This window comes from Nannobrachium achirus (genome assembly GCF_963921795.1).
Source record: "Nannobrachium achirus genome assembly, chromosome: 6".
Lineage (NCBI taxonomy): Eukaryota > Metazoa > Chordata > Actinopteri > Myctophiformes > Myctophidae > Nannobrachium > Nannobrachium achirus.
In genome coordinates, this window is record NC_137815.1 from 39,821,537 (window position 1) to 39,833,401 (window position 11,865).

Sequence of the window (11,865 nt, forward strand, 5' to 3'; positions counted from 1 at the left end):
ACATGTTTGAAAAGAGTCGGGCTACCCCCGATCGTCCTCCGAGCCACTCGGCTGGGCTCCGAGTGGATCTGTGAGACCTCACGCTAGACGACGTTCATGCCCGATAGTCGGGCACGTTTCAGTCAGAGGAAGCCCGATTGTCGGGGGGGTAATTAAATAGCCCGATTATCGGCTAGTGTGCGGCCAGCTTTACACATGATGCCTGAGTTGGCTGCAGTGGAAAATCGATAAAGACAAGTGTGTGTGTGTGTGTGTGTGTGTGTGTGTGTGTGTGTGTGTGTGTGTGTGTATAAACATTTTGATATGCTTTTCTTAAATCCCACTCATAGATATTCAAAATCTTGAACAGTAGCTTATCCGTCAGTACAACGGATATGGCTCTATTATTTAAGCCTTTTATCTACATATTGATCAATTTATTATGATTTTATATCAATGGACTTAAATAAAGTGTAGTATGGCGTTGTAGCTGCTATCTCTACTCTCTACCTAAATGCTGCTATTTGTTCCAAAAAGCTTTAGACCCTGTATGTATGTGTATCTATATATAACGACAAAATTGTGACATAACATACCGTAGCTCTGTTTACATAATGCTGTTACTGTTTTCTCATGCCAACAATAAAGCTCCTTTGAATTGAATTGAATTGTGTCGCCGCTTGCCTTCAAAAGAACAGACCTACAAGCCAACAACGAGTCACGACGCGACGCGTTTTTAACTTGTAGATCTGTTTTTTGAGGGCAAAGCGGAAGTGCGCAATTTCCATCGGCGTCATGTGACTTGTCATCGTAAAGTGGGCGGGGTAACAAATCACTCTTTCTTCTCTTCCCTCAGCGTGGGTCACGGTCAGCTCAGTACAGTGTGTGACTGCACTCATCCTCCTACCTAGACTAAGTACCTGCCGCATACTGCACTCTACCGACACACAGCCATGAAGATCTGGACATCAGAACACATATTCAAGTGAGTAGCACACTTTAAATCACTCGTGTCAAGCGTAATTTGTATTGCCGTTGTCTCCCCTTGTCTGTCTGTCCCTCGGGTATTATGATCACAGTGTTCTTCTGGTTCCGTCTAGAAGGTCAAGAAGAGCTTATATTATGAAGCTTTTAATCGTAATCTAATGATGATCGGTAGAATGTAACTTGCTATCCAAGTTCCAACCGATTCTGTTCGTTTAACCGCCAAGGTTGTCAAAAAAGACCGGCCGGGGTCTCCCTCTCCCCCCGCCCCCTCTACCTGTCTGTCCCGGGAGTTCTGGTTCCATCCAGAAGGGCAAGAAGAACTTATTATTTTTGTAGACTAATATTATAGTAGAATTTTACATAGAGCGTCCGATTTCTGTTATCATGGTTCGTGACAATGGCTGTCAGTGTGTCTATGCAGATAATGCAGTGACATTGTGTAAGCCGGGCTAGCCGGCTGCTGGCTGGCGCGCAACCTTTCCCCTACATTTTGCCGACGCCCCCTTTATGGGAACATGCGTCACTTGGCAACCACTTTGCTAGCTAATCTCCATGGCAACCATCCACGAGGCGCAAATTTGGAAGAGCATCCTTGCCACTGATGCTAGCAGTTACTGAATTGACCGATGTAGCAATATATGATTGAATCATCTATTAGCTGCAATTTAACCCATCGCTCTCTCTTAATAAAGCCCTGTACGTTTAAATGGATTTAAAAAAGAAATGTGTGTCACAGCACAGCAGGTTGTCTTAGGAGACCTTACGCAATACGCATAGATAGACCATTCTGAAAAACTCCCATTTAAAAACTAGAAAGCTGTGCGTGGGCAGCTATCTGCCTCGACCACAGTGGGGTGAGAGAGAGAGAGAGAAAGGGATCCATCATCCATTGTTGTCTTCAGAAAACAAGAATATCTACTTGGATGGCCATAGCTCAATGGTACTAGAGACTAGAGTGGCCATTAGGGAACCAGGAGGTCCCTGGTTTGTCTGTTTTGTCTTACCAAAATGCATACATGATCTGTGGATGGATGGATAGATAGATAGATAGATAGATAGATAGATAGAATACTTTATTAACAGAATAACATTTTAACAATGCTAAAAGGATACCACAAAAAGCCCTATAGGGGCTTATTTCTATTCCTTCGGTCCTGTGCATTCAATTCATCAAGACATTTTTACAGACATACAATAATAGATAGATAGAACATATTATGTCAGTGATTCATTCAAGTCCTACCAAGGTTGTAGTGCAGAAAATAACCTCCAACTCGTGAGCTGAATTGTGCAACAGGTCAGGTTACATTAGAGGCCATCAGGGAACCAGGAGGTCCCCGGTTTGTTCCCTGGTCTGACCAGTCTACGCAGAAGGATGGGACAAATGTCTTGCAAGGACACCTCGTCAGAGACACATACTGTAGACTCTATGATATGTGTCTGTCAAGGTGTCCTTGGAAGACATTTAACCCCAAGTACCCCCTGGGTGCTGTATTAATAGCACCCATGGTTCATACTAGTTAATGTATAAACACACTTATGTTTGTGTACATAATGCAGACACTACGTATGCGCATATGTACAGCAACAAAAACATGCCCCAAAGGAGTGGCAAGTCTGGCAACTGAATCATTATTATTATTATTATTTACACTTAAGCACATTTATTTGTCTGTGCCCATATTAGCCAGTGTGAGAGATCAAGGGTGGTAATGAACAGACAAAACTGAATCTGCCTCCAAACATCATCTGTTATTATGATACTATCAAAGCAGTATTGTCTTTTAAATACACCTTTATATAAACTCTCTTGTCCCCCTCCATTTGCAGCCACCCTTGGGAGACGGTGACGAAGGCTGCAATGCAGAAGTACCCTAACCCCATGAACCCCAGTGTCTTTGGAGTGGACGTTTTGGATAGGACAATAGACACTCAGGGACGCCTGCACAGTAACAAACTTCTCAGCGCAGAGTGGGGCCTTCCATCCATAGTCAAATCTGTGAGTGTCAAGTTGTCAAATACATTTTCATAGTAGTCGTTCATAGTTGAATATGTAGCCTATATGGATGGCCAACGGTTAACCGTTAAGAAATAGATTACAGGTAAACACTAACGGTTAATGGTGACCGTTAATAAGTAGTGCCAGAACGGCATGGAGTGATCGAGGACCGTCCTCCACTCCAATTCCACTCCTGTTGGGGCTACGAACCACATCTCTACTGCGCCTCGCTGACAACGCGGAGACACACGCTTGCTGACTGAGAGCAGGGCAGACTTTATGCTCTGAATTTTTTTTGAAGCATGAAGCAAAGATAGATTTCATTGCAAACCCCCAAGGGATCTATTATGGAATTTCTGGGTTTGTTACATCGAGCTCAGTTCAGCCCATCCACGACACGGTCACAAAGTCTGACTAACATCATCCATGCAACTCTCCTCCATACGTTGACAGAGATGAGCTTGTTTGTCAGGACACAAACAGCGCAAAATTCTCTGATTGGAATCTCCAAAAGATCCCATCACCCTTCGAATTGAACCCTGTTTTAATGAGAAAAAAGAAGAGCTTAAACACAACTTGCGAGCGTTTTTAATGGGTAAAATAGCATTTTTTTTAACACATTTCCTTAACGGGGCCTTGCGGTCACCGGTTAAGAAAATGTCTCCATTTGGCCATCCCTAGTAGCCTAAGTAGGTAGCTCGTTACTGTTGCAGTTGAAGAAAGGGTACAATGGAAATCACTCACTGAATTTCATCATTTTCAAGTCACACAAATGGTTCCTTGTTGTGAGTTTAAATTAATACAAATTAAAAGGACATTAGCCAGTCAGGCTATTGCGCAACAAGCCCTGAAGATGACCTTACCTCCTCCAAGGCTATTTCTGTAGAGGTTAGCAGGTCGTCTTGCTGGCTGAAGCCTAGCTTTGTATGGCATGTGCCACTGCCAGGCACATGCTGTCCAGGACACAAGACTTCCATTCCTGTCATTACAGGGCTCCGGCCCTTAGCAGCATGTGATGTAACATTCCTGTGCTGTAATAGCTGTCAAGGACTTTCTCTGAACTACTGCCAAAATGTGAGCAGCCATGATGTTACTACCATGAGGTTTCATTCTGTCTGTCTGTCACGCCTGACACTTTGGTTCTATGGGTTGTCGCTCTGACATCATGCTCTGATGTCACTGTGATGTCAGGGGAACCACTCTAACAGAATGGTTTGCCGCTCTGACATCACGCTCTGAAGATAAAAAAGAAAGAAGGCACATGACAAAAAGAACCACAGAGGCCCTGCGTTTCACTGGGCGTGTCTCGTGGTGTCATTGGGCATAGCTTGGCAAAATGCGGCTGTCCTTCGCTATCATGCCTATCTAACAGGACTTCAAATGGCAATGCCCATATATGGAGGCCATATCGGCCACATACCACACTAACAGAATCCATATATGACCAATATGACCAAGACAGGCATGTGTGTGGCATCTGTGTGGCATCACTGGCCAGATGGCCAAGCGCATGTCGCCCTGAGGCGTCTTACTAGTAGTAATTAGTGTTGATCATGAATGGAGTAAGATCAGATTCAAAGATGTAATTATTAATACTAAATGTGGAAATAGAGCAACATTAATTCAAATGCAATTCCGGTTGATTTGAAAGACATTAGTGATTTCACCTGATAAATGTAGGCCAGGTGAGGAGACCTAGATAATCAGTAACAAGAACCAGGTTAATGTCAAGATCTCTGGAGTATTACATAGTTCTTTGCCCTGTTGCCCCATTTCTTTGACCCTTGAGTTCAGTCATGACTGTAAAGAATGGAGGGATAGATAAACCTACAATTGTTCTGTGTCATAGTCCAAAACCATTTAAATATTAGCTAATCGCTTCACATTCTTTAGCTCTGGCCTTAGGCACAGATACCCAGGACATTTCAAGAGGAGCAACTTAAGGCGGCGCCATGTCTATTAATACCTGCTCTAATTTCATTGAGAGTTTATAACACTGAACTGGCCCCAGGGATCAATAGTATATTACTGTAATACTAACACTTTTCATGTGCACAATTTAGGCAGTATACAATAGCTATTAGAGCTGCAACTATTGATTATTTTCTTAGCGATTATTCTCTTGATTATTTAGCATGTATTTATTTCCCTATACAATACAATATATTTGTAGTATCGACTTCAAATTCAGTTAGTCTGATTAACCACTTAATGCCCATTTTATACGTACGTAAGTTCATTGTGTTGCTCAAAAATGGCTGATCTACAGGGTGACATACTGTATTGCGAAACCTGAAATGTATTTTTGTCCCCCCCAAATCGATGCATATCTTGGCAATGACTTATGTTACTTTTTTTACTTTTGTAATAATTTCTTTCACTCTACTCTTTAGATCTTTGGGATTTCACGGACATGCACATACATCCAGGAGCACTCAGTTGTAGATCCTCAAGAGAAGACCTTTGAGCTCCAATCCTCCAATGTGAGTATACAACGTCTTATGTAAAGATTTTAAAAGATTGTGAAATTAGACAAATCTACAATCTGACAATGCATTGCGAGCTTGTAGATGGGCTATTTTCGCTATTTTTCATATAGCGAAGTGTAACCGGCTTTACTGGTTAACTGATCAGGTGTGAAAGTAATTATTTTATAAATGTCTTAAATAAATGTCTCCCAGTCAAACATTGAAGAACATCCTTTGCAGTTTTATGTTATACTTGTTGGACACACAAGTAGTGTTGGGGTGTAGTTGCATAAATTCAGTGCGCTTATGAAACCATTTCAGCTGTATACAAAACATGCTTCATTCTGTATGTCAACCACAAACACCCCTCAGCAGCTGTGATTCAGTTTTGCACATCATGATGAAGGAAAGATACTGTACTTGCAGTGGGGTTAACAGCAAAGCATTTATGTAACGTCGCCTTGCTTGTTCCAGAACCAGTGGGGTGACATTTCCAACTGATCCATTCATTGTGAATAGGTTTATGGGGCTTGGGTTACAGTTTAGATCGGTTTAGTGTTCAGTGTGTGTGTGTTGCCAATTTATACATGTCATTTTGAAAATGACTGTCTTCAAATGCAAAGAATTAAATAAAAGGTCTTTAATGGAAATACAGCAACGTTTCAGTCTGTTTAGACCTTCATCAGGCCATCTTTGTTTGTTTTGCATTTGAAGACAGTGTGCGAGAGTTATTTTTTAGTTTGTTGGACCATTGTTTGGTCTTCTCCTCGACGCACCTGTCGCCTTGTACTGTAGGTGTGCAAGAGACTTTTTATGCATGTCATTTTGCCAATGTTGTTCTCTCTTGTATCATCATTTCTGCTTTAGATCACATTCACAAACTTGGTGTCTGTGGACGAGAGGCTAACATACAAACCCCATCCAGAGGATCAAGACAAGTAAGTTCTTATGCTAGTACGGTATTAGTCATACAATGAAGTGTAGCAGGCTTAACTGGTTAATCCATCATAGATTGTGAAAATACATAGGTACAGTATGAAGGAATGGGTGAAATTATTTTCCGTCCCAATGATTTGCATTTATAAAATACTGTAACTACACTATTCAAGATGTTTATTGTCAGGATGTCAAGTGCATGCACTGTGAAAACTTAGGTTGGGGGGTGCATAATACACAGAAATAAAAACAGCCTACATAAAATAACAATACTAAACTTCTATAAATTAAAAAAAAGAAAAAGAAAAAAGACTTAACAGCACAGAAAAAGCACTATCAAATGTACATAAAGTGCATGCTAAGGGAAAAAATCCTCTCAGTCTCTTGCAAGAAGAGACATTCAGCAGCAGGTAAAGATGTCAAACATTTAAGTGTAGTTATAAGTAATAGTGCCAGTGCAACAGCAATGGAGTGTCTTCATATTTATGCATACTTAACAATCAGCTATCTTGTCCCAGTCTATCATTTAATAAACATTTTTGGGGAAAAGTATCGGAATCATTATCAAATATCTAAATTTTAAGCAACTTAACAAACTGTCTTGGCTTGGGTTAAAATGACCCCAAACATGTTTGAAAGTGAAATATCCTTTTAACCATGTTAACTATGGAAGCATAGCTTTTCTCAACTAAATTACATGAACATTTTAACCACTTGAACCTTAGCGTCCCTATTGTCATAATTGGCAACATTCTGTAAACATTCTGCAAAAATAGCTTCTGTTTTTCAGCCATAATCACCAAAGTCATTGGTGTAGACTAGAGGGAAACTTTAAATGTTTTTCTTTTGCCGTGTTTCAGAACGGTACTGACACAAGAGGCCATCATCACAGTGAAAGGAGTCAGTCTCGGCAGTTACCTGGAGGGAGTTATGGCTAGCTCCATTTCTAACAATGCTGGAAAGGTGAGACATGCCTTTAGATTTCTTTCTCTTAAATGGCAGGTTGGGGCCAACAATAATTTGCAGGACATTGCTGATGATGTGATTTAATTGATTTTATTTTGACACAGTGTAACTACAATTTAGTATACAAATGCATACAGTTTCATTTCATAAACGCTCATATCTGAAAATACACATGCCAGCCAACACTGTTTTATGGTTACACAATACTATACCTCTCAAAGCTTTTTCTGAAAATCTTAATTCATTATTTCAAAAAGATTTTACTTTGTCTCCTGTAGACCAATCTGGCTAGCCATCATCAAAAAAAAAGTTCCTTCCACCAGAGAGTCTGTTCTTGAAAGATTACCTGTGGACTAATTCTTTGTTGCTCTTCATCAGGGCCGTGAAGCCATGGAGTGGGTGATCAGGCGGCTGAATGCTGAAATAGAGGATCTTGCGGCCACAGCACGTGAGACCCTGCGTACACCCATGGCAGCTGCAGTCACTGAGAAATGACATCTCTGTGTCTCTGTAATCCCAGCACTGCCAGCCTCCCTTCATGTTGCACTAGTACTCTTTTTGTTTTGTTTTGTATTACTCATCAAGGGCGCGGTTTCTCCATCTACTATCTATATTAGATACGTTTCATCCACTAGAGTGCAACATAAAGGGACTCGAAGGAGTAGAATCAGGGGAGACTGCCGACACGGACTGTATTGAGAGACTCTGGGAGAAATGGGCGTTACGCGGCAACTAAAATGTGCTCTACTGATGACCATGTGTTTGTAAGAGAATGCCAAAGTTAGCAGAAAAGTACAAGTGCGAGGCATCAAGTGAATTAGATGAAAACTGTGCCAAAATATACACAACCACTTTGTCTGGTCGCTTTAAAATACATTTGCCAGTGACGATTCAGTCTGGTATAAGACCTTATGATACCAGTAGGTTATAAGAAAAACAACATATGGTGAGACATATTCAAGAGAGGAGGAAGTTCTTGGTATGTATGTGCCCTACGTTCGGATTATTGAAAGAAGAGAACAATGCATGCAGGTGCTTGGTTAAGTGCAATGAATGCATGTCACAGTACATTAGATAGGTTTAACAAAGCCTTATTGGGCAACCATTGAGAGTTGTACAGTAATAATCAAATGTTGCCCAATCTGGTGTGTTTGAGTAAGGGCCACTCTCTCAACTATGTTTTTCTCAGTAACCTCATTAATAACAAGCATGCATGTATGTAGTACCAGGTTAGAGTATCTCAGCCTGAATAACAGTACTGTATTTTGTTATGAACAAATATTATTTATTATTTAATTGACATGAAGGGATCAAGGTACATTACATGTTTTTGTTGCTTATTGTGTACCCGTACTGTAGCTGAGTGGGATCTCGGGAAACCTGGTTTACACTTGCGCTGAGTCTCACACCAAAAGTAGACCTACAAGGTATCTATTTATATTTTTATTTTTTTGGTGCGCGACAAAATGCTCAACCGAGTATAAATCAAGCAGAACACAATGCGGTTTTTGCAGGATGCAAAAGAATGCCGTTCCCATTTAGCAGTAACAGAACAAGGTGTGTCTGTGGAGTGTCTTAGACATGCCTCTGGTCTGTGAACTTGTGTTGACCTTTGGCATTGGACAACATTTGTGCTTACAAACATAATACATGGCATTACATTACACAAGTATGCTGCTGGCCATGCAGTTTTGAAAAAATTGCATTTGAGTCTGTTTTCAACAGTTGTACCGGGGTGATGGTGAAAGTTTTACATTATTTTCATTCTATTACCTGTAACCGTAATATTTATTTAGTACAGCATTTAATTCAAGCTAGTGCTTTGACCTTGGGCTGTCTAACAAGAATTGTGTTGTACTTTGCTTTGTTACAATATGTAGTGTACATTAAGGATTTTGTCAGGGTATCTCTGACAAAGAAAGGGTCTCAATAACCAAGCGTACGTGGCATTTGAGAAATAAATAATTTAAACGCACAACAGAGGGTTTAACAGACAACCTATAATTTCAATTCCTTTTTATTCTGTTCTTCAGAATGTAAAAACCACATTGCGGTAGTTGAAATGGAATATAGATATTTTGGTATTGAATGTTCCACTTTACTTTTGCATGAACATGTTGGCAAATTGCTCCTGCTATGTTTGACATATGCAGTGGATATTTATATTCATAAATAATATATATATATATTGTATTCTTAAAAGTAGGAAAATGGTTTAGTCAGTGGCACTGAAAGGATTAGTACAGTATGTTGTGTGGCCATAGGATTCTGCCAAAATATTACATTCTGATTGTCTGTTAATACACGAGAGCTTGTGTTCCTCAGACATTGAGAACAAAATGCCACAGCAACTGAAATATTCACATTCCAAAAAAGATTGTCAGTTTGAGTTGTTAAATTATCCTCATTTACTTTTTTTTTTTTTTTAAGTTGTATTCATCCAGGGGATGCTGATATGCAAGGTTTTGACAGAAACTCCCTTGCATGACAAACTTTACACACCTAGTAGTTGCTCAGTACTTCATGCTACTGTTGGACTGTTCCAATGGAATGTTGAAATGCTAGGGTCACTTACTACCACACTGTGGCCAAAACGCAGAATTATTTCAATGTCCTTCTAGAATGCCAATCAATACAAGCTACCTAAAAAAAGTTCTTGTATATTTATACAATGTTGACAAATAGGTCAACATTTATACAATGTTGTTGACCTATTTGTGATAATGGTCAGGTCTGTGAATTGTAAACCCTTATTCTGACAAAAGAAAATAGATTGGCAATTATGTCCTTCATTTGAAATGGAAAATAAAACTCATTGTGAACTTGCTTTACTGTGTACTGTGTTTTTGCCACAAATCATCTGATAATTCATACATTTATATATATATATATATATATATATAAATCCCATATCCATTTAATTTTACATTCATATATTATATAACTGACTTAAACGACATAAACGATTGTAAAATCGATACCATGAACCCTGCACAGATCTACAAACAAAACGAGGCCTTTTTCGTTGCACCACTGCTGCTACCTACTGTTCTGGAGTGAAAACAACAACAGATAGATAGATAGAGTCTACCTTTATTATCTTATATAAAGGGGAAATTCAGTAATGGCAGTGGTGTGTAATTTACCCCCATTGATTCCGGATGGGGTCCCCATCTGGAATCAATGGGGGTACATTTATTGTAATCAAATTATTGTCTTTAATAGTAATGCGACAAAAAAACACAAAATATTATTGAACCCAAGTCTCCAAGCCGTCCATGGCATGAGTAATCGATAGGGGAGGAAAAAAAGTCATTTTGGGGGTGAACTACTCCTCTAAGTAGTTTTGAGGTACTTTTATTTACTGGAGTAGCCCATTTTCAATTATCAGTACTTCTACTCCATCCATTACATCTCAGGCAAATATTGTACTTTTACTCTACTACAATTATATGAAAACTTTAGTTACTTTCTAGATTTTGATTATTACAAAACATACGTTAACCACTTCAGCCCTATATAGCCTACATTTCTACCATTTGAAAAAAGACGATCTACAAGCTCACAATGTGTCGCGATGCAAGATCTTTGTACATTCTGAACTTGTGAAATGGGACATTCTGCACAACAATGATTAGGCTACTTTAACTTTGGGTTCATTTTGATACCAATACTTTTACTCAATAGGCTAAATGTTGAATTCCGTTACTTCCAGTATTTCTACGTGCCTCGTTGCAATATTAATATTTTACTAAATTAAAACATTGAGTAGGCTACTTTTTCCACCAGATGTCCTTCTTTTGATGTTATCCTATGTAAAGTCATAGATATATAAGTAGCCTACTATGTTCAATCCGTCTGTCTTTCAATGTTATATGAGATACATAAAGTGGTTCCTGTGTAAATAAGCCGTAAAGCTTACTAGGATCCTCCTAGTATCCTCCTTTTAGTTGACCTTGTACCAGTGATTTGTGCTGTCATGAAACTGTATCAATCAATAAATCTTTTTTTCGCCACTAGGGGGCGAAAATGTACCACTGTTCCGTATCAGCCAATGGCCGAGCAGTACGCAGCATCTCACCAGCCAATCGGCGTTGCCGCTGCAGTTTAAAGGTTGTGAAGAGGGACGTTTGAAACTAAACAACAACCAGCCGGAAAAAGGAAGTCTTTCTGCTCATTTCGAAGAGAACAAGGCGACAAGAAATCCCCGCTGTTTACGGTTAAATTAACCAAAAACAACAGCGTGGTCGATAATATGTTTTGCTAACTCGGTTAAGGACTTAAAGTACTTAAACAACTGCGTAAACCAAGCTAACGTTAGCGTTGTAGCGCCCTATTTATGTATGTAGAGCCGGTAGCCACTGTTAGCTTCTGTTGGCTACATTAGCAGCTGAAGCCCTCTAAGGATTTGCTTTAGTGCTTTTATCGTCGAGTATTCTTGGTCTCCTCGGACAGAGGTTGTCGTTGGGATCTGTGCAATAATATCTTGTGGTAAGTCGTCTTCATTAACTTTTTACGTAGATGTTTGTA

The 11,865-nt window shown here is 39.7% G+C and overlaps 1 protein-coding gene across 2 annotated transcripts; it reads left to right on the forward strand.

The window, feature by feature from the left end:
• The first annotated feature begins 850 nt into the window (after positions 1-850).
• On the forward strand, positions 851-9,831 carry prelid3b (PRELI domain containing 3). 2 transcript variants are annotated; one of them, XM_080728884.1, is made up of 6 exons: positions 851-964; positions 2,797-2,965; positions 5,359-5,448; positions 6,301-6,371; positions 7,230-7,332; positions 7,714-9,831. In XM_080728884.1, exons 1-6 carry the CDS (start codon positions 933-935, stop codon positions 7,828-7,830), a joined length of 582 nt encoding a protein of 193 aa, XP_080585010.1. In that variant the 5' UTR covers positions 851-932; the 3' UTR covers positions 7,831-9,831. The 2 variants fall into 2 exon arrangements, with proteins under 2 accessions (XP_080585010.1, XP_080585011.1); XM_080728885.1 differs by lacking the exon at positions 5,359-5,448.
• The last annotated feature ends 2,034 nt before the right edge of the window (positions 9,832-11,865 follow it).

Coding starts and splice junctions, on each gene's coding strand:
- prelid3b (XM_080728884.1), top strand. CDS start 933: ATGAAGATCTGGACATCAGAACACATATTCAA. Junction 2,966..5,358: donor TTCCATCCATAGTCAAATCT/GTGAGTGTCAAG, acceptor TCTACTCTTTAG/ATCTTTGGGATTTCACGGAC. Junction 5,449..6,300: donor TTGAGCTCCAATCCTCCAAT/GTGAGTATACAA, acceptor TTTCTGCTTTAG/ATCACATTCACAAACTTGGT.